This window comes from Chelonoidis abingdonii, chromosome 4 (assembly GCF_003597395.2).
Source record: "Chelonoidis abingdonii isolate Lonesome George chromosome 4, CheloAbing_2.0, whole genome shotgun sequence".
Classification (NCBI taxonomy): Eukaryota; Metazoa; Chordata; order Testudines; family Testudinidae; genus Chelonoidis; species Chelonoidis abingdonii.
Window position 1 is genome coordinate 64,753,269 of NC_133772.1, and position 27,335 is coordinate 64,780,603.

At 39.1% G+C, this 27,335-nt stretch overlaps 1 protein-coding gene, 1 long non-coding RNA gene and 1 pseudogene across 2 annotated transcripts in view; all 3 read right to left on the reverse strand.

Moving 5' to 3' along the window:
- Window positions 1-8,926, reverse strand: part of SLC17A6 (solute carrier family 17 member 6) — a 49,753-nt gene extending 40,827 nt beyond the window's left edge. The window contains exons 1-3 of the mRNA XM_032775261.1: window positions 8,678-8,926; window positions 5,602-5,854; window positions 4,071-4,189 (exon numbers count right to left, since the gene is read on the reverse strand). Of these exons, the coding sequence (XP_032631152.1) occupies window positions 4,071-4,189; window positions 5,602-5,854; window positions 8,678-8,763 (458 nt within the window). The 5' untranslated portion in view covers window positions 8,764-8,926. The remainder of the gene's footprint in view (window positions 1-4,070; window positions 4,190-5,601; window positions 5,855-8,677) is intronic.
- LOC142046759 (uncharacterized) overlaps window positions 1-27,335 on the reverse strand; it is a 347,351-nt gene that overhangs the window by 134,599 nt on the left and 185,417 nt on the right. The gene's annotated exons all lie outside the window — the stretch shown is intronic.
- Window positions 22,763-25,808, reverse strand: LOC116821826 (P2Y purinoceptor 1-like; annotated as a pseudogene).

The following is a 27,335-nucleotide window of genomic DNA, read 5'->3' on the forward strand; positions in this document are numbered from 1 at the left end:
GAAGAGTGTATTTAAGAAGAAACAGTCTTGAAGCTTACCATAAGATTCTTTCAACTGATGTGCATGTGAATTACCATGACCAACATCATGCAAAAATACTTGATAAACAGCCCCTTAAGAAATCTTTATTTCAGTACCTCTTTGTCAACGACACTCGTGTGAACCTGAGAACTACTTGGGTAATGATGTGAAATTGAGGTGCAATAATTAGGAAAGTGAGCCAAGCGGCAGCCTGTCTTGATTTCTGCATTAGCCAAAGAAATCCTGATTTCCAGTACCGCTCTCATTTGATTGCCAGATGAAAATAAATTAGCGCAGGGCTTGGCTCACCATTTCATGATTCTTGCTTGGCAGGAAGTAGTAAAGGACTTTAAAACATGGGCAAGAACACTGATGGGGCTTGAGGGACAGCTTTAAGGCCTTAATGTGTTCTAGTTCACAAATTAAAGATTTCTTCTATTTAAATGAGAATTACTGGACTTGTGGAGGTCCATTTGATGTGACCTAATGTGTTTTACTGGAGTTTGATTTTTTTATAGTTCATTTAGACTATCTTAGGCAGGAGGGACTCGAGAGGCTCAAGTCCCAGTCCCCTGCCCTCATGGCAGGCCAATACTGTCTAGCCATCCCTGATAGACATTTATCTAACCTACTATATAATAAATCCCAGAGATGCAGAGATTTCCACAACCTCCACTTAGGCTTATATTTCCAAGTAGTAATTAACTATTGTTAGGAACTTTTTCCTAATGTCCAACCTAAATCTCCCTTGCTGCAGTTTAAGCCCATTGCTTCTTGTTCTATCATTAGAGGATAAGGTGAACAAGTTTTCTCCCTACTCCTGATGACACCCTTTCCCCCATATTTTAATAAATTAATGACATTTTAGAGACATGTCCAAATCCTTGTAATTAAAGCTACAACTGGGCTGCTGGCCTGAATCATAATGTCAAACAAGCAAGCTCCAACCTACTCAGCAGCACCCTGCCAATAACAAATTAAGTGCTTGGTGAATCCCGCCCCCCTTTTCCCTTGGCACTCCTGGAAGCTAGGAGTCACTCTTACTCTCATGCCATTCCCATCAACCTGATCACTGTCTCCCTCTCTCCTTGACAGTGAGTCATCTTTTTTTCTTTAGCTCATGACTGAGCCTGTAATACCCTCAGTGGAAGATGGTGAGTTCTATTGTATTGCAAAGTATGAAGAGCACACCTGAAATTAGTGTCCTAGCCCCAGAGCCACTAGCAATTTCTGAGCTGCTCCATATGCAAGCAAAAACCAATGTTTCCAAGACATATAATGAGGTTCATAATAAAACAATTTATCATCCATTTAGATGTGATGGTTCATTTCTAAATGGATATTCTGCTGGTTCAAATTAGTGTACTTCAACTGGCATGTGCAGCTACACTGAAGTTACTGGAGGAGCTTGAAGTTAATGGAGCGATGTTAATCTACAGCCGCTGAACATCTGGCCCAGGGAATTTGTCAATGTGTGTGCATTATTGGAGAGTGTGGTACAAACTAGGAGAGCATAGGGTCCAATTTTCTAGTCCATACTCTGCAAAGTTCCCGTTGGACCTCATTGGCCAAATTCATCACTGATTAAAATGGTGGAGATAAGTCACACATGAGGTATAATACTGTCAGAAATAGGGTGTAGGTATCTTACACTGATAAATTCAGCCCTCACCTACGTAGCCACATCTCACTTTGATTTCATTTAGGCCTTAGGATTGTTGGGAATGGTATGCATATAAAAGAGAGAGATTCTCAGACCTCACTGAATAGCACTTTTCTTCCTCCAGTACCCCCATTCATTTCAATTGAGTACGTGGGTGACAGCACCTAGCCCTAAAGTTTGGAAACTTGCTTTATCTATAAATTTTCTGCTGCTGCACCTCACTTCTGTCCCTTAACACTTATATTAATGTTTTCCACAAACTGAATGTAAAATCTGCGCAAGTTCTATTACTTTGCCATTTACAACTATTTGCAAATGTTTTATAAGGCTGGATGTGTAATTTACACCACCATTTACATCACTGGTGAATTTGTCTCTAAGACTTCCCTGGTTATTACAATTAGTGACCTTGATCCTGCTCTCTGCTATGCTAGTGTAGATGCAGACTACCTTCATCACTGAAGTGACTAGAATGACTCTGGATTTACATCAGTGTAATGGAGAGCAGAATTTAGTTCAAACATTCCAGACTGCATACTCCACTACAGAATTTTTCCTGGTGACTTCCAGGGCTTTTCCACCTATTTGATCCAATTCTGATTGCAGTTCTACTTTTATAACTGTATTGAGTCAAATTACTTAAATGGAATTACATTGAGATAATCAAGAATGCAATTTGCCTCTCTGGTTCAGACCCTACAGCCTTTGTTAAAGGCAAAACTCCTATTGAAGTAAATGAGTAATGGACTGAATGAAGATTGCAGAATTTGGTACAGAAAGGAAGGCAAAGGTGCTGTATTTGGATGGACAGAGGCCTTTTAGGGGATGATCTCTTCTGAATTTTTTTTAAATCCCCTTTTATATTTCTAATCTAAGATGGGGAAAGGGACATTTTAACTAAGAGATAAAAATATACGGAGTTCCTATATACGTTAACACTGTGCTTTTGTTTCATTTCCAAAATCATGGACCAAAATTTCTGCTGGTGTAAGTGAGCATCCGTAGAGCTACACCAATTTACACAGCTAAGGATCTCACCATTCATTGATTTATCTTTTAATGGAGCTCTGTGCTCTCAAGAGAACTGCAGGCTTGGCAAGTATATTTGTGCCCCTATTTAAAAAAAACAAAAACAAAAACAAAACATAGCCTGGAGAGAGAACTTCATTATATGTCTGTCTAACGCTCATAGTCCTACCTTTGATGTTACATACTCCTGTGATGAGCTAAACTGTACCTTCCCTTTTAATATCCATTTGTACCTAGAGCATTACTGCTCAGGAAGAGTGGCACTAGGACCTTTCCTACCTCTCCAAATGATGAGTCTGTGGCATTAAGGATGGATATGAATGCCTCATGTGTCTTGAATACTCAGTGGATCTAATTAACAGGTGGAATCACACCCTGGGTGCTTGAAATATTGCCAGACACCATAGAAACGAATCTTTAAGACCCTGCGCCATCTGCACTTCCTTTTCATTGTGCAAAGCTCATTGAAACATGTTTTTCTTCCATTTTATTAAGAGTGGACTACATTCGTTTCAGTGTCAATTAATAACTACTGATATCTGCTATTTTCCCCTTTTCTTTTAAAAAAAGATCATGTCTAAATAAATAAAGGGATTTCAGTGTCTTTCAACTTTGAAAATTTCTATCGTGATAATCTTAGTGAAAAGGGAACTGAATAAAGTAAAAATAATCATAGCAACTCTGTTTTAATATACCTTTTAAAGGACAAGAAACAAACATGAAATCCATATAAAATCAGAAAATAATTAAAATGGTAATAAAATACAATTCCAATATTCAGTTTCATTTATTTCAAATGTTTGTTTCTTGCCCTTTAAAATTATTGTATTATTATTTCTGTGACTACAGAGGAACATATGTATTTCTCAATACCCCCATGCTTTTCAGAAATATGCCATTGAAGAAATGAGTCTATGTGACTTGAGTTGAATAATAATTCCTTGCCTCAATGTGTTGCAGTGCTAGCTATAAATGCTGACTTGCAGAGGCGATTGTTAGGTTGGGCTTCATGTTTGGTTTGCACGACACTGCTGATACAGCGAAGCAGAGCCCAACATATTTTGTCTCGTCTACATCATCCATAAAGCCTCATCTTACAGTGAGTGGAGTGAAGGAAAGTGCCCTTCCGCTATTGCCCCTCTAACAGCCTAAAGAAGAGAGGAAAGCTGCTTTTATGCTGAATTCAACAGATGACAATTGTCGGAAGCCATCAGCACAATACCACTAACGTCTGCTTTTCGCATAATGTGCCTGCATTTATACCAGCTGTTTTTACAGTCAAAATCTAAACATAGCAACCCGACGTCTAGTATACATGTTTATATACATTTATATATTTATATTAGATCGTCATTACCTGTTAGCTGCTAGTCTGGATGCTATATATCCCCCAGGGATTTGGGTGACTATATATCCCCAGAAAAAAGAGCCATGGATCATGCCAACTGTTTCAGGGTCCCAGTTAAACTTCGCTTTCTTCCAGTGCAAAAAAGGGGAGGAGAAAGAAGAGAAAGAAAATAGGATGTAAGCAGGCCAAACTAAAGCATTTTATTTATAATAGTTTAACACTAGGCGATCTTTGCGGAATTTCGATTAATGTTGAAAATGCCCATTTACTAGCCTGTACGATATAGACTGGGGCAAGGTGCTAACCTTCAAAATAATAATCGATTTACTTTACAATTGGTCTCTAGAACAAATATGCTAGAATACCTACACAAATCTGGCATTAGTACTGGAGGAGAGAGGAGGGACATGATTTATATCTCGTGATCGCTATTAACCCTAAAAATATGTGAATCTTGGAACTAAAGATGTCCTTGAATCCCCTAGAGACAGAGGTGGCAACAAGTATATTTTTTCCTGTCCGATTCAGATTAGCGAAGGTTGCGGTCGGGAGGGAGGAGGAAAGGGCCTCTCTCCCTCTCTCTCTCCACACACAAACACACACACAGACTCACACTCACTCTCACTCTGACACACACAGCCGACTGTAATACATCTCTCTCTACAAAGAGAGAGAGAGAGAGAGAGAGATGCATACGTCACAGTAAGCTCACAAACATGGGAATGAGGAAAATGTTTCAGGGTATTTTGGAGAAAAAAATTATTAAATATTCATTATAAGTGAATCACCTGCATTTGCAATGGAACCCATCGAATATATATATATAGTATGGACTCAGTGGAATCTAGATGTTTATCCCTCTGTGTGTATACACATGATACGTACGTGTATATACACGCATGTACATTATATATGATATATAAATGTACACATATGTATGTATTATATATATTCTTGTCTTTGTGTACATAGACTATATACATATGGTTAAGCACCTTATACACGAAATATGTTTTCTCATTAGGCCATAGATTGCTTTTATAGCGTTGTATTTTGTTAAGCAAAACTCATTCATCCTGATATTTCCAAACGTTCCGCAACAAACCACTCCATTCCCTTTAGAAAATCGGCCAGCCACTTTGGAGTCGTTTATTCATGGTCATGTTCTCTGTTGCGTGCATTTAATTTACGAAATGACTGAGATCCCCAAAGCTGGGTGAAAAAGCAAAATATCTGCACTCAGACTTGTGCCACGGAATGACCTATTGGTCTGGGAAAGAAAGAAAACAAAATAGGCATAATCGATCTTTTATTCCCCCCCAACAACCTTTGGATCATTATCCTTTCTGTTATAAATAAAATATGACAGTTCAGTATAGGATTCTCCTACCCAGAAACTAGCCGATTATAGGAGAAGGAGGAATTGCTATTATTAGAATGATTGGAAATATCATAAAATCTTTATTCTTTGTTATTACTTTATCCTGAGGGTATTATGATTTATATTGGTGTTGCGAGATTAAAGGGGAGTGATTACCACCTCTTTAATAATTTTTCCTCCTCGGTGTATGGTGCTGTTATTGACCATATCCACGATGGCTACTCCCAAATTACAACGGATTCCAAAAGAGATGCAGAATCCCAGTCCGCTCATGATGGCAATGATGTATCTCCGGGGGAGCCCAAAGCAGGCACAGTCGCACATTGGGGCTTTCTTAACTGGCGCTTCCAGGGGTTTCCCATCTTCTGTCAGTTCGATGTTGTCCCCAGGCTTCTGTTTCTTCTCTAGGACTCTGCCCAACATAAGGGGGAAAGACAAGCAAGAGACTTGAAGTCAACTCTCCCGAACAGGTCACGTGAATGTCAAGGTCACTATGACTAAAAAAATCACCTTCAGTTGTTCTTTAGCAAGACCTGTGGGATTCATAATGATTCATTTTCCCAAAAGAAAGGGAGGAGCAACAGATGAGAACTGTTCATCTATCATTAAAGATCTCTGGTTAAATATGTAGGATGCATTAAGAAGACATCTGCTGCAACCACTGCAGAGGCGCCATGTCGTCTAATTCAAAGAAGATTGTTGGGAGATGAAAAATTATCTTGGAGGTTTAACTCTGTTGCTATTACATTATAAGCATGAGAGGAATTAGTTCTACAGTGCATGCTGCTTGCGGATGTGGGAGAGAAAGAAATGTTGTAAAGATGAGCAATTATTTCTATTTATTCCACATCTGCAAAATGGCTGTCATAGACATTCGAACGAAAGATGCCAGTGTTTGAGAACTACCCATCTGCAGATGATTCGATACCCTGGCAATATTAATAACTGGAATTTGTAAAGATTACATTCAATAATCTGCACCGTGATCATTAACTAGACTTGTACGTTGCTCTCTCAGTGCCCACATTTACCAAAATATTAAATCGAAGCTCCCAGGGTTTTAAGTGGAAACGTATAAAGGAACATTTATACATTAATATTTACACATTTTGATTATAATATAATGAATCAATGCTGACATTTGCACCCAGACAGTATGCTTCAAAACATGTACATACATACTATTTTTATAGGGGAGAAAAATCTTAATATGACTTTTTGAGCTAAAAATGTGCTGGGTTTTTGTTGCTAAATATTCCTGACACTGCTGATTCTCAATAAGATGAAAAAGAGGCAGATTAACAGGGTATTTGAAAACTGCATCCAAACCTTCCATTCTGCTAGAACGCTGCCTTGACTCCGAGCCTGCCAATCCTTGCTCACGTGAACAATTCTCCGCGGGTGAGTAATTCAACCGAGGTCAACTCCCCGGAGTAATGGGTGAGTAACGATTGGCCGGATCAGACCCAAAACATTACTCATATTATGTATAACGAAAGTATGGACAATGCCCTGCAACACCTACTCAGCTGAATTTACTATTATTCACTGGGGTAAGGCTTACTCGCCTGAGTCAGAGTTGTAAGATCCCCATCCTCTTAAAATGTAATTAAAATAGAACACCATTTTTATAATTAAAATTGGTTCATTCAAATGATGAAATCTGAGCACCAACTTTTGCACAGAATTGAGTTGATCCCGCCTGAAATGAAACAAAGATCCTGGGTCATAAAAAACTGATTATTTCCACTTTCAAATTACGGATAGAAAATTATATGTTGATTCTCAAAAGAATGTAGTTAGTCCTGATGGAATATTTGTTAAATCCTCGGAAGTTCAAAGAGTGTCTTATTTAGATAATTCTTTAAAAACCTGTTTGAGATATGACATGGGAGGTATTGTGAGATGCAAGTGTGTTTTAATATCTCTCGAAGAATATTTACTCATGAACTCGATTATTGCAGTTATATTCGTAGAGAAGAAAAGTACATTTTCCATGATATTCGAGAGGCCCATAATAACATATTCTGTTTTTCAGATATTTTACATGTTTCAGTCAGTTTAAAACGATCGAATTTATGTAAGCTGGTGGTAAAATAACCACTGTACTAGTTTCTATTAAAATAGAAAGCATCATTTTACCTTGATAATTTAGCTCAAATCGCCTTTCCTCTCAAAATTGCATAGGAAGTTGTAAATCATGTAACATGATTGTTGGAATAATATTGTGCCTGTGTACAATACTGCCGCATAGGTGGAGAAAAACAACATCCGCTGTAGGTATTAAGACATTTTGCTTTATTCAAAAAATTCCAATAATGTTGGAGAGAGTGAAGTTCTTTGTTTTAAAGGAAAATGTCCGAAAATATGTGCGCAAGATTTTTATTTTACAATTTTCTCGTTAAAAAATCGTTTTTTGGGGATCACCAAAGTCAGATTTCACAGGGCCATTATGATGGAATGATGTATTCACGTAGAGGAATGGTGTGTTCAAATTTCGTGTCAATGCACTTCAGGTGTGTGGTTGCCTGCATCTATATACACACCTGAAGACGATGGAAATAGGCGCACCCCACCCCCATTGCTGGATTAACTTTATGATTTCATCCATTGCGGTTGTGCATTTTCTACAAAAGAAATTGACCCTTTTCTATGCAGATAGATAAATAATTGAAGGTATCTCTCTCAATATACTTGTCCTAGCTTCAAAGGGAGAAATCGTTCGGTTATCAATTATTTATGCTTTTCCGTGTTTTTCTTCATCCGACGGGCAGTTACACAAGGGAATCGGTTAATCGAAATCAGGAACGATTTTATAGTTTAATTTTTTTTAAAAAATATGCTTTCTAAGGAAAGTGAAAAGGATCCTACGGGTGCCCTGCATTGAAATGAAATAAAAATGCTGTACTGGAGTACTGCTCTCTGTTGATTCTAATTTTTAAAATGAGATCAAATTTCTGGGGTAGAAAGATGGGGGAAATCTCTTAGGACATATTTAAAAACATCTTCCGCAAGCCAGCTATACAAGTTATTTCGGTGCCATAGTGTAATAGTATAGCGTTAGTTTGTAGGATCCAGATGATATCAGGAAGATCTATAAATAGCTATCACTCTATCCGCAACCAAACGTACACAAATAGCGTATATTCGAACTGATCCAGCAATTTTAGGCTAAGGAAAGCCTCCTATTCTTTCCAGTAAGAAATCCATTCCCCCCGAAAGAGATCTTTCTTACCTGTAGAGTTGACCGAGCGATTTCCCAGCAAAATTCTTCATTCCCTCCTTGCCGGGGGTCAAAATCCTTTGTTTTACCGACTCCATGCCTGCAGAGGTTTTCACTGGGCTCCACTCAGTACTGAACAGGGCACTGCTATGAACAGCTATGATCGCTCATATTGGTTTAATCTCTAACTTTTTCACCCATTAAATGGCTATTGGTGCGTCTCCAGATAAAGGGAGAGTGAGTGAGTGTGTGTGTGTTTGTGTGTGTGTGTGTGTGCGCGCGCGCGCGTGTGTGTGTGTGTGAAAGAGAGAGGGAGAGAGAGAGCCAGAGAGAGAGAGCGTTACATGCAGCCCAAGGATTTCCTAACAGAACAGAGTTGGAAGCCACAATTAGAAAGTCTTTTCGGAAGTGCAGGAGTCATTGGCAGAAGGTGGAGGCAGTGCCATGGCTGATTTGGGAGGAGGAATGACCCTACTTCCTAGGAGAAGATGGTCCAGTGTTTAAAATAAGTCCTGGTTTTCTGCTAAACGTTTCTCTAACCCGTAGGGGTTGAGAGGTGGGGCGGAGGTCATCTAGTTTATCACGCCAAAGAAGAAGTCAAAAGTTCCCAATGCCCAGCACGTGCCAGCCTGAGAGAACCTGATGGCTAAGTTCCAAGCTGTCGGACAATAGCAGCCCTAGCACTTCATTACTGTGCGCAAGTCAGCAGCCACCTACTCCCAGGGCAGCGTGCATAGAGCAACGATCTAGAGTAGACTGGGATTTCGCGCGCCGGGGGCTGGTGATTCTAATTTGCACAGCGCCCTTTATCGCTCCAGCGTGTGCCGGAGTGATTTCAGCACCACAGACAGCGCCCTTGGCTCTCGGGTTGCTCCGGAGTGTTCTGAGCACCAGGGAGAGTGCAACTGGGAGCTTCCCGGGCTGCCAACTTCCTAGGGGAACTGGGCGGATTCATTGCGAGGGGCTGGAAGACTGGATCCTATGGAAAGCGAAGCGGAGCCGAGTCATCGTCCCCTTCCAGGTTTTTCAGAAGATGATGCAGCTAAAAGGGAAACTGGAGTTTATGAGACGCTGATAATTTACTTTTGGACTCTTGCGTCGCCCCCACCTCCCACCGCCTCGCCTTTTCTGACGCATAGCCCGACCCTGTTGTTCAGAGCAAGGACTATAAAGCACGTTTACGAGGGAGTCTGGGGCATGCAGAGGCTATTGTAGTTAATTCAGTTGTGCTGTTAATGTAAATAAAGGACGTAATCATCTCGCTAAAGATAGTCGTTCAGAGCTCCTGGAAAAACAGGGCACCAATTGCAAAATACCTCGGAATATTAATACCAGATATACTCTGACAGATGTCTTTCCATAGATAGAATCTGTCTAAGATCATATTTTATTTCTAGCTTAATATTTATAGCTAATATATTGTCATAATTTAGATCTATATTTTAGACATGTATATGGTTTCTAACTCTTACACATGCGTAATTTTATACCTTTGTGTCCTGTCCTTTAATGACACTTTTGTAGAATATCTAATATAACTTTCACATACGATATTTTTTCATCACTTCAGTGATCAAGGTACGTTCTGAGAGTTTGGTCATCTTATCTTTCCAGAATTTTGTAGAAAGACAAGGTGGATGAGGTAATATATTTTAATGGCCCAACTTCTCTTAGTGAAAGAGACAAGCTTTCCAGCTTACATAGGTCCAATGCAAACTGAATTTGGTAGTCATTTATCAGTTTTAATCACCCAGCAGTTGATTGTACATGTTAAATGTAATGTTTTATTTTTAAATCAAGATGATTGCATTTATATTAGACCTCTTGCCAATATGAAATCCATCTCAGAGTTTCTATTACAATGTTTATTAATTAGAAAAAAGGAAATTCATAATTCTATACCCCAAAACAAATTTATCTGAAAATTGAAGTCCTTGCATTGTTTACTTTCTCTGTAACAAAAGTTTCCATAAATAAAATATTTTAAAAACCAAAGTGAAAAAAATAATGTCCTGCTAAAATATATAGTCCTGCTACAATATTCTAAAAACAATTGTTCTGAATTATTTAAATATTTTTTACTAATGTTGCCCCCTGGTGGAAGGACAATGATATTTTACATTAGCATAGCACATTCATATCAGTAAGGCCAATTCTTATAACACTGCAGCTACTGCAATGATAGTAGATTCCAGTTTGGAGAGGTATTTCAAAACGTGAAAGCACCATAAAGTACCACAACAGAAAGTACATTTAAACTATATGCTCCTAAAACAAGATGCTTCCTCATACTGTAATTCAGCTTTGCTTTATACAGCATGCTAAATACTGGATGTGGCCTTCAGTGCAGTTTTCATTATAGATTCTTCTTCTACTTCTCATTTCATTTGTTGAAAAGAACTTTAGGATTTATTACAGTCTCTATTGCCATCTATAATTTTGATAATGCATTTGTCCATTGTGTCATGTTGCTTCATTTCTCCAGTTACCATTGCAGATATTTAAGACAACCTCTTTATTAATAGACATTTCCAAGACCCAGAAGGGATAGAGAGTATTCAGTCAGTAATGGGGAAATGTTCTAGACTCAGATTCATAAAAGCATCCTTGTTCAGGAAAGCATTTAAGCACATATCTAAATTTAAAAGTGTGCTTTTCTGAATCAGGGCTTGATAGTGTTAGTCTCTGCCTCAGAGGCTTACCTTTGTGTTATTCATTTGCACAGTACCTACTATGAACAGGCTCTGAGCCCGAATTGAATTCCTTAGCATTGCCACATTGTTATTGTACTGCTACTATTAAAGCTCATTGAATAAGGAGTTCTCAGTGGTATGGGAGAACTAAATAATAATTGATCGTGTCAGTCTATATCCAGCCTAGCACTACCTAAGAGTAGCTTTAGAGGCCTGATGTGCTCTTTCATTGAAAAAAATGAACTAGTCCTTATGTATATAAAAATAAACTCTAACGATGGACCCTGGAAAGTTAAAATGGTGTAGTGGTAGTTCTGAAGTGGGTATATTATGCCTGGTGTATACCATATTAGCAGTTTCCTGAGTCATTTCCCAATGAGAGCTCTATTAATTCTTTCAACTGCAGTTCAGAAAGCACTATGTAGTAAGAAGCTATGATGGCCAGTACTATAAAACATGCTCAGACCAGTCAGCCTTCTAAATGACTCTAGAGATTTATCTACTTATTTGGTGGCCTGAAGATATGAATCGTTGCTAATTATTATTGTTAAAGTCTTTCTGTCAACACACTTGAAATCAATTGGAGTTTTTCCATTGACCTCAGTGGGCTTTGGATCAGGCCCTTATGCAGTAAATACCAGTTATGATAGCACTGCGAGAGTTTGCGCACATTGGTTGAAAGCAAATAAATCTGCCTCAAACAACCCAATAAGAACACTGTTCTCGAAGAAGCTTTTGGAACAATTGTAGGTTGATGTGTGATCCAGCAGGATACTGCACATCCTAGAAGTTTTTCTCATGGAACTGAGTGCAGACAATTGTATTTATGATTGATCCTGCACCCTCTGATCAGGCAGTATTCCCACTACCTGTCAATGGAAGTTTTTTTCTGACTGAAGACTGCAGGTTTTGAGTGCCTGAAATGAACCAAATACTGCACAGTCTCCCTATACATCTTTTGACTGACTGTATTCCTAATAAATTAAGCAAAATAGAAGCTAAGAGTTCATGATTGTATTTTTCAAGGCTCATTTTTTAATATTAATATTGATCCATCCATCATTAAGGTTTTCTATGGCACTCATCACAATAGTATCTACAGATTTATAGAATCAGCCTGATAATATACATCTCTGACTGGGTGTCTGACTCAGTTTGCTAAATTTAGTTGTGTCATTGATGAACACAGTACAGTGTTATCATATTAGATATCTGTAGATTGTATCAGTGAAATAAATTGGTGATTTTTGATTAATTTAAAAATATTTGGATTCTCTAGAGATTGCCTGCAACCTTGCTTTTGCTACATCACTCATTACAAAATGTATTGTCCTTTCTTATTATGTGACATGCACACAGATCCACAAATGAAGTGGTATTGTATGATAGAATCCTATTTACAAATGTGCAACTTTGTAGATGTACATTTAAAAGATTTAAAAGACCCTCCACTCTATGCACACACTCACATTCAGCCTGAGACTTTGGGGTATCCAGAGCCCCTTGGAGGCTTTGAAAATCTGTTTCAGTAAAATAGCATCATATAAAGTACACTTATTTGAGGCTCACAATTGTTTATCCCATAAAAATTCAGCAGTAAGGTGCATGACTGCAACAGAATCCAAATCAATTTGGGAACGATGCTAGTGTGAGCAAGGATCACAGATTAAGTCTGAAATTCTGGGCCCATTGAAGTCAATTGACCATTAACATCAATAAAGCCAGGATTTCACCTTAACAATGGTGCAGTCTGGTACCTCCTTTGGGACTGGGGAAATCCCAAAGGGATGCAAAGAACTGTAATTTCTCTTGGAAAGAAGTCAGGCCATATAGGAAGCATGAAGGCAGAGAAATTGATTGAAGAGAGTCTGGAAGAAACAATAGCTCATTAAACCTATGGGCATCTATTTCCTGTGCATTTATAACAGTGGTTCTCAACCTATTTACTACTATGAGTCTCATATGCAGATCTCTATGTTTATGTGGGCCACATCCACACAATATATATACTACCTGTATGGCTCTGAGGATGTCACATGGGCCACAGCTGTGTGCTGATTGGGTCGCAAGCAGTCCACTGGTCATGAGTTGAGAACCACTGATTTATAATATAGTTTTATGTTAATAGGTTGCTCATTAAATAAATCCTGTGGTAGATCCTTAGCTACAGCTAAGAAAAGGAAACACAAAGATGGCTTTAACTCATCTTTGCACCGTTCTCCCCATCAGGGGTCTGTGCTGGTCTTGTCCTTGGCAGAATTTAGAGCAGCCTTTGGCTGATCTAGCTATGTCCTGAAGGCCTGATTAGTAGCATCTAAACAATGGTCAACTCCTTTGAAAGCAGCAAAGATCAAGTCACTTAAGAACCCAAATGTGGCCTCTACCCATTGTCATGGGAGGACATCCATTAGTGAGGTTTCTGTGCTGTGTCCTGCTCTGAAGCCCAGTTGTCGAAGCACTCAGGATGCCAGCCAATGTCACACGTAGTTGCAGCTCGGTTAACATTACTTCCTTGATGATTTTGTCTGAGATGCCATCTCAGAAGTAGGTGTAGATCTGCTTCATAGCCAGCTAGCCTCACTTTCTCCTGAGGTTATGACTGCAGTCCCACACAGGCAAATATGGAAGTAAAGACTACTGAGGGATTACGTTGAGAGGTTCTGTAAAGTACGTACTAAAACTGCATATAATTGATTGCTTCCTGTTCCCTCACCCTCCATATGTTGCTTGGTTTATTAGATGGTAAACTCTTCAAGGACAGGATGGTGTCTTCTAGTGTGTTTGCACAGCATCTAGCACAATGGGACCCTGATCCTCACTGGGGTGTCTGGAAGTTCCCACAAGGCTAATAATAATAAATAATGTCTCTGCGTATGCTGTACTTTGGAATATATTATTCAACTATAGCAGTACAAAGCAGTCTGAGATCCAGTTTAAAGACCCCCCGTAAGTATTCTCCTCTTGTGGCTCTACTGAATATGGTTTTAACTGAAACAGGCTGAGGAGTTCCTAAGCAGCTGGACAGAAGGAAAATTAATGCTCAGCTCTACCCCAATTAGTCCATGCTTATTGAAAATACAGCCCTGTGGCTTTGGGGTGAGAGCACAGGAACAGGTAGGAAACAAGAAAAGAGACAGAGAGAGAAAGATACCAAGGATCTAATGAGGAGCTGGCTACAGGGTTGGACTGTGCAGTCTTTCGGCAAGTAGAATCCTCTGTGTGCAGCTCTTCTGGCAAACTCTATTCAGAGTGAACAGAATAAATGAAATTGTGAAATATTCTGAGACTCCCTTTGGCACTGTTTTCTCTTCCAGTGAAAAACCGACTTGCTTCAAAGTCCTCTCTCGCCTCCTTCCACTTCCATGTTGCTGCATTTGCTTGGCAAAGGCATAAAATTGATAATTCTAATAAGAAAGAAAAATGAGATTATTGCACTAATCCAGAGCATTCATTTAAAGGTTTTTTCCCCCTATTTTAAAGCATTCACATATTGGGTTTTATTATAATGTCAGAATCTGTTTCTGGGTTGATTCAAAAGTTAAATTGACACATAAGAATGAAGGGCATGCTTTATTTGGTTGAAGGCATTGCTTGTGCCCTCTGGTGGTGGAAGTGAATAAGGCAGTGTAAAGGGGACTAATTTTTTGTTTTTCCTGTAAGAGTATGTATGGTATTTCAGCCTGAACATAGAGAGGGTTTGATTTTAGGTTAGCATATTTGACTGCTCCACAGTTATAAATTTTCAAGCTACATTAGGAGGCTCTAGTTTCATTTTTTTCCAACCAGTTTACTTTTAACATAGACAACTAGATACTGAATAAAAAATTCTAATTGAAATTCTGAACAATTGACAAAGCCCATTTAAAGTGCCAAACAAAGCAGCACTGCATTATAACACTCGCAGCTTTTCTGCTTTGTCATAGAGAAATTTGTTATCATACATTTTATTTATGCCTTAGAAATAAATATGCTTAACTTGTTCTTAGATTTTCAGAAAGCCTTTGACAAGTTCCCTTACCAAAGTCTCTTAAGCAAAGTAAGCTGTCATGGAATAAGAAGGAAGGTCCTCTTATGGATTAGTAACTGGTTAAAAGATAGGAAACAAAGGGTAGGAAGAAATGGTCAATTGTCAGAATGGAGAGAGGTAAATAGTGGTGTCCTCCAGGGATCTGTTCTGGGACCAGTCCTATTCAACATATTCATAAATGATCTGGGAAAAAGGGTAAACATTGAGGTGGCAAAATTTGCAGATACTACGCAAGATAGTTAAGTCCCAAGCAAACTGCAAAGAGCTACAAAAGGATCTCACAATACTGGGTGACCAGGTAACAAAATGGCAGAAGAAATCCAATGTTGACAATTGCAAAGTAATGCACATTGGAAAACCATAATCCCAACAATATATATCTAAATTAGCTGTTACCGCTCAAGAAAGAGATCTTGAGTCATTGTGGAAAGTTCTCTGAAAACACCCACTCAATGTGCAGCAGCAGTCAAAAAAAACAACGAACAGAATGTTGGGAATCATTAAGAAAGGGATAGATAATAAGACAGAAAATATCATCTTGCCTCTGTATAAGTCCATGGTATACCCAGAACTTGAATACTGCCTGCAGATATGGTTGCCCCATCTTAAAAAAGATATATTGGAATTGGAAAATATTCAGAAAAGGGCAACAAAAATTTATTAGGGGTATGGAACAGCTTCCACATGAGGAGAGATTAATAAAACTGGGATTTTTCAGCTTGGAAAAGATACAAATAAGGGAGGATATGATAGAGGTCTATAAAACCATGACTGGTGTGGAGAAAGTAAATAAGGAAGTGTTATTTACTCCTTCTCATAACACACAAACGGGGGATCACCAAATGAAATTAATAGGCAGCAGGTTTAAAACAAACAAAAGGAAGTATTTTTTTCATATAATGCACAGTCAACCTGTGGAACTCCTTGCCAAAGGATGTTGTGAAGGCCAAGATTATAACAGGGTTCAAAAAAGAACTTGATAAGTTCGTGGAGGATAGGTCCATCAATGGCTGTTAGCCAAGGTGGGCAGAGATAGTGTCCCTAGCCTCTGTTTGCCAGAAGCTGGGAATGGGCAACAGGTGATGGATCGCTTGATGATCACCTGTTCTGTTCATTCCCTCTGGAGCATCTGGCATTGGCCACTGTCAGAAGACAGGGTACTGGGCTTGATGGACCCTTGATCTGACCCAGTATGGTCATTCTTATTTTCTTGGCTATCACGGCAATGCTGATAATTTACAATCTTGTGCTCATGTAAAATTTAATACCAAAGGATCCCAAAGGTCTTTAGCAATCAGTCATATAACACAGAGAAGTGCAACTACCTCTGGGTGAAAGATCAAGAATTTTAGTAATGCATAGGAACACTGTACAAAAGTTTATGGTGGTGAAATTTAAGTCAATGAGAAGTAACTACTAAATTGAAATCTGGCCAAGCACATTGGTGTTAACGTGTGTTCATTTATTAATGCTATTGTGAGATATTTAATTAACATAAATTGTCAAGACCCCTATTTTACCTTATTATATTTAATCTAATCTATTTTTGTTTTAATAACATCCTTTATTGCTGTGTTTAAAAGGTAAATTAAATCTTATACAACAGACAAGCGTGGCTTATTCTTAATTACATTAAGGCTACTTTACACCACTCTGTCAGTGTAAAGGGGGGGATTAAAGTGAATGTAAATATAATTTATGCTACTTTAGTGCACCTTCACCTTGCCAGAGCTGTGCAAAAGGGTCTTTGTGTAAATAAGGATCAGTCCCTGCCCCTTTGGAAGCACAGTGTCAATTTCCTTTTGTTGCTTTGTTGCTTTTATGTTACTTTAAAGGCCATTTTTTGGATCCTTGACCCCTTGGCCCTCAAGTTCTAAAAATACCTCTTAAGCATAAAAAAGTACCCACAATAGGCTACCCCAATTTGGAGGGTTTTCTTATCTATGGAGATGCTCAACTAAAGGTTTTTAGAAAATAAGGATAACTGCACTATGTTAATGAGCAACTTTGAGCCCTAATGAGTCATTCCTCTCTGTCATGTAACTATTCTTCTTGAACAGACAAGTGCTTTCTTGCAAACGTTTCTTATAAAACCAGTCTAAGATGGCAAAAATCTTGTAATGGCTCTTACTTTTCTGAGGACAATTTTTATTTTATTTTTCTCATTATCACATTAATACAAAAAGTACCCAATCAGCTCTAGTTGTTATTTGTCTGTGGTCTTGTTGACATTAGAATCTCTCTTTGATATTCTGTTATCTTTCAAAACATGATTCTTTCACTGCCTATGCGCAACAAAGATTTTGGCCTTTTTTCACAATAAATATTTAAAGCAGTAAATGGTGGTAGATATTTTCTTGGGGGAAGAGTCCATATTTTTCAAGGCAAACATGAGAATAAATGTCCTTTTTCTTACCACAAGACATTAAAGAGAACTGAAGCTTTTAAAAGGTTCTGAGGGAACCTGTGCAACAGAATGACTGTATTGCCACAGCTTTGTTGAATACCTAAGGTGTTTCTCAGTTTTCCCTCTGGGAATATTTAAACAGTACATCATTAAAAGTGGCAGGAAAACCTCTGCCTTATTTTAGGACACTGCTAATGAGCTTGCTGACGACTGTGCTGTGTTCAAGGGAACAAGGGATCAGGGGTGTAAGACACTTGTTAGTTTGAAACTGAAACATTGCACCTCCTGTTTTCCATTGCTTTTGAAAGATCTGTGATCTTGAAGTGATCTTGTGTAAATGGAAACACTGGCTTCTCTTGAACACAGAGCTCATTTCCAAACGTCTCCGGGGAACAGACTAACCTGAGGCTGGGGACGTGGTTCATCTCATTTCATTTCATCATATGATGGCTAATTTTACACCTTTTATACACAAACATTCTTGTTATATGTTGGGAAAGGACCCACTATGGCCTGGAATAGCTATTTGGCTTTGTTAGAGGACTCTGTGGCTTCAAATGCAATTGGATTGTGCAATTAGATGACCAGCTAGACCAAACTGGAAGGAAAGTACCATTCCCCATTCTTGATATGGGATGGATTTGGTGTATCACAGAGCAATGTATGCTCCTTTCAGGAACCCTATGGCTCTGCACCTTACTGACCTCTTCAAGAGCATTGTCCGGGTCCTACTCCCATTGACTCTAGTAATGCAGGACCAGGCTCCACGTGCTTATATCCCAGGCTATAGAAAACCTGCAGCATAAAATTACTGTCTGGTGGAGAATGAAAGCTCTTCAGGGCAAGGAGCTAGAGCTCTTGATTAATTGCAGTTAACTCACACAATTAACTCAAAAACATTAATCGCAATTTTAAAAAATCATGTTTTAATAGCACTGTTAAACAACAGAATACCAATTGAAATTTATTAAATATTTTTGATATTTTTCTACATTTTCAAATATATTGATTTAAATTACAACACAGAATACAAAGTGTACAGTGCTCACTTTATATTTATTTTTTATTACAAGTATTTGCACTGTAAAAAAACAAAAGAAATATCTTTCAATTCACCTATACAAGTACTGTAGTGCAATCTCCTTATCATGAAAGTTGAACTTACAAATGTAGAATTATGCAAAAAAAACAACAACGCCTGCATTCAAAAATTAAACAATGTAAAATTTTAGGGGCCTGCAAGTCCACTCAGTCCTACTTCTTGTTCAGCCAATCACTCAGACAAACAAGTTTATTTATATTTGCAGATAATACTGCATGTTTCTGGTTTACAATGTTACCTGAAAGTGAGAACAGGCGTTCTCATGACACTGTTGTAGCCAGTGTTGCAAGATATTTATGTGCCAGATGCACTAAAGGTTGATATCTCCCTTCATGCTTCAACCACCATTCCAGGGACATGCGTCCGTGCTGATTATGGATTCTGCTCAATAACCATCCAAAGTAGTGTGGACCAATGTATGTTCTTTTTCATTATCTGAGTCAGATGCCACCAGCAGAAGGTTGATTTTCTTTGTTCAGCCTCCCAATATTGGTATCAATTAGAGCCAATTGTGACACAGCACTTGTCTACTAAGAACTGGAGACCACCAGTTCCTTTCACACTGAGCATGTTGTCAGATATTCATGACTTTTGGTTGTCAGCTTCTTTCGAAGGGCCCAATCCAAAACCCATTGAATTAATTGCAAAGGCTCCCATTGATTTCAGTGAGTTTTGAAACAGGCCAATCAAAGTTTTGACTTCTTATTAGCACTAATTTGAAAGTTCTTCATTAGACACAATCTCCTAGACTGAATTTCTGTGATGCAAATACTTTCTAAAAACCCTTTCTGTTTGCACGGTTGTGTTTACCTTCACACTCTCTTCTACTGGGAGGCACCTGTAGTTCATGGAAACACGATTCCCTGGAGGCAATTTATCTTACTAAAGATGTCTATTGAATCCATGAGTCCAGCGAGTCTAATATTATGTCACTCTCTAAACTGAGTTGGTTTCTTTGCTTCCACAGATTTTCATAGCATGATGCCTGCTTTTTATGATGTATGACAAGAATATTAATCACCCTCCACATGGTGCATGCCTCATCATCAGTTTGCGTCATAAATCACCCAGAAGTACCTTCACATCTGGTTAGCATTACACCTAAGGTATCAAGCACTGCAGTCTGTCTCAGTCTGCATGGGCATCTTAACTTCACACATACACTGCGCCTTGACTGTTCTTTTCCAAAAAGCTTAATAAATCAATTGCCTGTTATTCAAAAGCCACCCAACCTCCGAGAAGCAGTATTAACAGACAGCCCCCATCAGTCCTCCTTGACTAGAAGCATGGTGAGTAAGTCATAAATCCTGAATGGTAATGGGTGTGTGTGTGTCAACTGAGAGAAAAATAGTAGGATTTGGTGGGGCACAGAAGGGAGGGAATTATAAGAAAGTCTGCAAATTTCTCTGTTGGGACTAAACGACAGGAAGCTAAATACTGTCTTAAATGTAATGGAATCTTCTTAGCCCTGGTCTATACTGGCGGAGTGTGTGTGTGTCAGTCTAAGTTATTGAACTTCAGCTATGTGAATAACGTACCTGAAGTCAACTTACTTCGGTCTACTTACCGTGGTGTCTTCACCACGGTGAGTCGACTGCTGCTGCTTCCCCATCGACTCTGCCTGCGACTCTTGTGGCGCTGAAGTACAGGAGTCGATGGGAGAATGTTCAGGGGTCAATTTATCACGTCTAGACTTGACACAATAAATCAATCTCCATTGGATCGATCGCTGCCCACCAGTCGGATGGATAGTGTAGACATGTCCTTAGGAGCATTAGCGCTTATGCAGGGAATTCTTCAGGGATGCAAGGGCTGGAAATCCTTTCTAAACCTATGGCCAGTCTGTGGGGCTGAAAGCAGATTCTCACTAGCCCTTAGGCATTGGTTCTGGATCCTCACAAGTGCTGATCCACTCCCTTGTTCCCTGTCTGCTCCCAGTAAGCTATCTGAATGCCAGCATGAAACCCCTCCTTGGCACATATTGGAATAGGCACCACCATGAATGGCCATTCTATCCATGCTCCACTTCCCTATAAAGGAGCAAAGTGGTGCAAAAGGCCAGGTACAAGCACCCTGCATGTGGGTGAATGCCACTCTATAAGCAGAAGTTGTCTCTAGTTAGTTTTGTGGCCTGATTTTTCAGAAGTGCTGAGCTCCCACTGAAATCAGTGGGAGCTCTGGGTGTGCAGTGCTTCTGAAAATGAGGCTTTATTCATTCTTAATGAATGTGTCCCATTTAGTTAACGATTCCATCATCTTAGATTTTAGCCTCTTTCACCCTCTTCTCCAAGACCTTTTCTTAATGAATCCTTTGCTATTTCATAAAGGGTTATGGAAAGATGTAAAGTAGCTAATAAACATTTAAAAATGAAAATGATTAACTAGTGGCTGATAAGGATTGTGAAGCACCTGGGCCTGATTTTGATCTCAATTTGATCTCAGTTTCATTCTGGTGTAATTCCTTTGATTTTATGTCAGTGTAAGGAAGATCAGAATCAAGCCCATTCTGGTCTCTGTGAATGAGGAAAAAAGATAGTGTAAACTAAGCTTTTCAGTTCTCGATTGCATCCAAGCACCTGGTATCTCCCAGTGTGTCAGTATATGTTCTTAGAGAAATGAGCTGGCCTATGAATGGTTATCCAGCACAATATGTTTGGTATGAATAAGCTTCAAAAGGTATTATAATAATCCACTGATTTTTCTGTTGGCCTTATAGCACAGGGAGAATCTGCACAAGGAGTAAATCCAGGTAGCTGCAACGCAACCAGAATGGAGAAATTGTGGATTACTCATGAGGTAGAATTGGTGGAGGATCAAGAAAGTTGACTGTTGGAAATGGGTCATCTTGATTGCATTGGCATTGTTAGCACTACAGAAGTAATTTTCCTTCCTTTGGTATTTACCCCTTCCTGTCAACTGTTGAGAACAGGCCACTTCCAGCTTAATTGAATTGGCTCGTTAGCACTGATTGCCCACTTGGTAAGGCAAGGCTCACCTTTTCATGTGCAGTACTATATATACCTGCCTCCTGTATTTTTCACTCCATGCATCTGATTAAGTGGGTTTTAAACCATGAAAGCTTATGCCCAAATAAATTTATTAGGCTCTAAGGTGCCACAAGGACTCCTCTTTGTTTATGCTGATACAGACTAACACGGCTACGACTCTGAAACCTGTCTACTTTCTAAGATGAGCAAAAATAATGCAAGCATCTGTCCTCCCCAACCTTTGAAACCATTGCCAGAAACAGACATTTTCTTATACCCAAGGTATCTTATTTTTTGAAAAGTTTTTGTAGCAAGATGGGCTTTTCTCAAAACAAAATTTATGAAAAATTGTCAACATACAATTTTGTTTTTATATAAAAATTACATTTTTTAAATATTTTTGAAATAAATCAAAAGTATTGAAAATTTTATCAAAATTGAAAACAAGATTCATTAAACAAACACATTTGTTCATCAGAATGGGGCTCTGGCAAGTGAAAAATGCCAGTTAGCTAGGATCAGTTTTGAACCTTTTGAAACAGTAATACTTTTTGTGATGTTAAGTTCATTTATCAGCCAGTTCTATTCACTACCTCCTTAGTTTTTGGTGTTTTGAATAAAATTTCACACAAATTTTAGTCTCTGGATAATTTTAGTCCTGAATAATTTTATTGCTTATAACCATCTTCCACATCACCAGAATTACATTTCCCAAGTTAATGGTTCTTACAAATCTGAGAGATCAAAGCATCTCCAAGGTACTATATAATCAGTGATCTCCTGACAACTGAAGTCAATGGAGTTTTGCTGTTGATTTCAATGGGATTAAAATTTTGCCCTAATTTTCAGCTTGACAAAATTGGTTTTGTGAGGGAATGGAGTTATACTGGGTACACAGATGTCCTTTGCTGTTCACTCCTCCAGGTTTTGGTGTGACAATAAGAGGAGGCTATTTTGCAAACCTGGTCTCTAAAATCCCCTCCTGCCAGGAAACAGAAGAGAGGGTTGATGCAAGTATTAAGGCTACACACTGCTACCTCTACAAAGAACACGGTGTCTGCATGCTCAATGGACCTATTGCCATTAGGCCACAATGCTCTTAAGAAGATACAGGTGTTTCTTGACAGGTGGTAAGGGAAATAAAGGAGTGCAAAAATTATCAGAACAGAGTACATGAGTTTGGTGAGCTTATCCCTTTTCTGAAAGTGATGAAGGCCAGTCTTTTGCACTGTCCTGACACTGCTGCAGTAACAGTAACAGATAGCAATGAAAGGCAGCAAGCAGCTGACCGCCATGCAGCACATGGAAAAGGGAAGCGTTATATAGGTGGAGCTGGAAAATACATAAAGAGAGCAAATAGTTTTGTTGTCTGGGCATATCTGGGTGTTGGCAACGAACGAGACTGGCACACTGGCCAAGCTAGTTACTACCCATATGGAGAGGCAAATCAGTAGTGATTGTTGTTTATTTAACAACCACAGAGACTTTAGTGGATGCACTATAGCCAAATAGCGATCCACACTCAGACAAGTAACAAAGTAGATGCTGCAGTAATAGCAAACATGGTAAATTGTCCTGGTAATCTTACAAAGAGCATCTCCAAAGATCCAATGCAGCTGATTCAGATGGTAGTAGATCAGAAAGGGGAGGGTTAAGATCAAGTGATGTCAGCCAAAACTAAGTTACAAAGGAAAATAGTGCTCCTGTTCCAGCGCTTCACCCAGAACATGAGGATCCAGATGACAGGCATGTTCAAAGTTAGTCCCATAGCCAGGATAAAGAGGAAGGTCCCTGGGATAAGAGTCCTCTGGATGGTGCCTAGGATGGTGCTAGCACTTCCACAGAAGTCTGCCTCTGCTTTCTGTCCAAATACAAAGCAAACTGGTTTCACTGAAGCTCAACATTATAAACTGAATAAAGTCTGTCCACCTCCCATCATATCCAAAATGAGATGTCTGAGCCTTTGCTCGCTGGTCTTGTCATGACAAATAAAACATTCTAGTTCTGATCCGTACAGGGTGATCAGACAGCAAATGTGAAAAATCGGAATGGGGTTGGGGGTAATAGGTACCTATATAAGAAAAAGTCCCAAATATTGGGGCTGGCCCTATAAAATCAGGACATCTGGTCACCCTAGATCCATAGCCCACTGAAATCAATAGAGACTGTCACTGACTTCTATAGGCTTTAGATCAAAACCCATAATAGTAACTGCAGGGCTGATTCATCTGTCATGTACACTGATGTAACTACACTGACTTCAGTGGACTTAATCCTGATTTTCTGACTCTTCATTGCTAGAGCAGGGCCAAAATGAAAAGTATTTGTTAGTATTCATTTCAGTGAATTCATATCCATGTTGTGTTTGCTTTCTGTGAACTTCCAAGCAAACTAGTCTGCTGGTGGGAGTGTTCCCAGAAATAGCAAATTTTAAGCAAATATTGGAGCATAATTGTCGCAAACACATTTTTAGTCTGTAGCTGTGACTATCTACACCAAAACCTGCTTCTAGAAGTTATGCTCAACCAATCAGGAGCGAAAAACATGCAGTGTAACCTATATGCCAAGTGAAAACTAGTCAACAAAGCTTGAATTTCATATACTAGAAATCCATAATGAACTATTTTCTTGTGAAAGGATCTATGGACCAAAATGCACTCACAGAAATTACAATTTTGAATAGCAAATAAATTAGAGAAAACTGTGAGCAGACAGTTAATGAAGAGAAAAAGAGTGAAAATATACTTGATAAAGTAATCATCCACTGCTGTACACTCAGGCCACCAGCAAGACTTGAGATCTAGAAGTTCTGCTTCATCAACAAGTGTCATTCTATATGGTCTTTTGTTCCCTTGCTGTGACTATATCTTTTAGCAAAGAATCCCTGGGGACTCCAGCTGCAATCCCGAACTTGTATTTTATCCTCTCTCACATCAACGAGAGACAAGTCCCAGAGAAATTAGTGAGGGACCAGGACCTCTGGAATGGACTTTTCACTAGTCTCCTGAAAAAAGATTTGCAAACTTATTCTCCTCTTATTCCATTGTAACCTCACTGATTTCAGCAGGGTAACTCCTGTGTGAGAGGACAACCCAGACTCATGGCACAGCCTTCAAATTAGTCCTTAGTAACAAATGACTAGGGGTTCAACTACGATCCCCTTCCACAAGTTCAGAAGTATGTTAATTCACAGCTAGCCACACTGATTTCAAAGGGAATCCCTTTGGTGTAAATTATTGTTCCTCATGAGTACAGACATCACATTCTGGCCAGATGGATTAAGTACCAAATATTCAGTCAGCCATAATTTGTTCAACATTTGATTCCCTTAGCCATCTAAAAGCCTTGATCTGAAGCACACAATTGCAGAGACAAAATGAATCCACAATTACTCAATGCCCACAGAAATGGATACTATTATGCAAAAATCTGGCTCTAAAAATCAAACTAAACCTCAGTTCTTACCATAAGAAATGATCTACCTGAATTAAATGTACAATATGAAAGACTGAAAAAATTCTCTTCCCCACTCCCCCTTTTCTTGTATGTTTTGTGGACTGTGCTCTATTTTAATTAATTTACCACCACCTGCCATACTGTATCAGGACTGCAAGGAAGAGACTCTAAAATGAGTTGTAAAAATCTGTCTGTCTAAAAGGAACAAAGAAAGTGTTGCTTTGATGATAGTGTATCTTCTTTACTTCATTTATTGTGCTAAGAACTATAAACCGTGGATACCTTTTGCAGTAGTTAACTATAAAGTCCCAGAATTGCCCATGACTGCCTGGACTAGAGTAATCGTACTTAAACACTGAATCAGGAAACTTCACACATCCAGCTTCATATGAAATCACGAACACCACCACCACCCCAAAAAAAGAGAGACATGGCAAGCACTTACTGGGCAGGTATTCTCCCCATCCTCATCCCATATACTGTTCTGTTTTGTATAGCTGTTTGCGCCTGTAATTACCCACTTACTAAGGTAACTGCCCGGCTCCCTGACATGACAGATGTGTGAATATTATCACAGATATAATGGCTTTGCGTCTGCACAGGAGGAGGAGAGGGTGTTCCATATATAGGCAGGTATCTGATTACACTGGGTGGAAATCTGAAGTGTTTTTTTCTCAAAGCTGAAAGTGAGTCAAGATAGATTTTCTGTATTGTTCCAAATTCTAATTTCTTTCAGCTGCTAGTTTCAAAAACAAAAAACAACCCCACCTTCCCCACAACCAGCCATTTCTGTGTATGCCCAGCTTCAATTCTTCCTGTTCATTACCCATAGGTTGGCTCCTCTGTCTTATTTTGTGTAGAAGAAAAGAGTGATTTACTGCCAGACTGCAGCTTGAATTTAAAACCTCCTCCTGGCCATAAGGTAGCAAGCATTCTGTTGGTCCCTGAAGCAGAGACTTACCTTGTCTGGCTTCAAATCCATCCACTCAGTTTCCCCTCATTGCCCAGATAATCAGTCTTCACACAGCAAGTGTTTTCTGAATAGCCCTCCCCTTCATAGTTCATTAACATAAAGTTCAAAATGACTTTTAATTTTGAGGTCATTCTCTTCACATGATTAACTGATGACCTTCTGAGCACTTCTGTTACATTTCAAAGAAACAGGTTTCCTGCTGTTTTGATTTCCTGCAAGGTCTCTCTCCCTCTCTCTCTCTAATATAATCACTGTGGCAGCAATAAGTATAACAGCAGCTGTGACTCTTTCCTCAGGACAGCCAGAACAGTGAGTCACTGTGTTACCCCTCTGCCTCAGCAAGGTGTATGCTTTGCTGGGGCTTGGACTGTGTGTCAGCTCCCTGTCCGCCCTACCGGCAAATTTGCAGAGACTCTGTTACCTGCAAGGCAAGGTGAAGACTAGCAGTCAGTGAACCTGTTGCCCCCTCAGAAACATCCCTCTGCAGTGTCCAGTCCCTCACACTGGACACTCACAGAAATGACTAATTGCTGCCTCCAAAGAGAGAGTGAGCACTCCAGTCTCTCAGTTTAACTGAAGACTCACACTTTAACTCAATATAACAGCACCGAGATGGTTTATAGTAACACTAAGTTTAAGTTTAGTAATACAGAACAGACATTTAAGTGATACTAAGCAAGAGAAAAATAAACAGGTATGGTGCCAACACAAAACAATCTGTCTAGTGACTAAAACTCAATTTTAGCAAGTTGCAATCTTTGCCTGAGAAGTTTTCTCGCTTTCATCAAGTTTGCAGCATCTCCAGCCCTTCCGGCCTGAGGATCCAACTCTAACAGAGTCAGAGGGAGTTGTCCCCTTTGGATAATTAAGCAGTTCTTTCCCCTTCCTTTTATAGTCCAATAAACTTTCAAACTATATTCTTTACAAAGTAAATTCAGATAAAGTTTCTGTCCCCTGCTGGTAGATGCCATGCTGTCTTCTCATCCTCTGGTCAATTTGCTTTGTTGATTGGCTTAATCACTGTT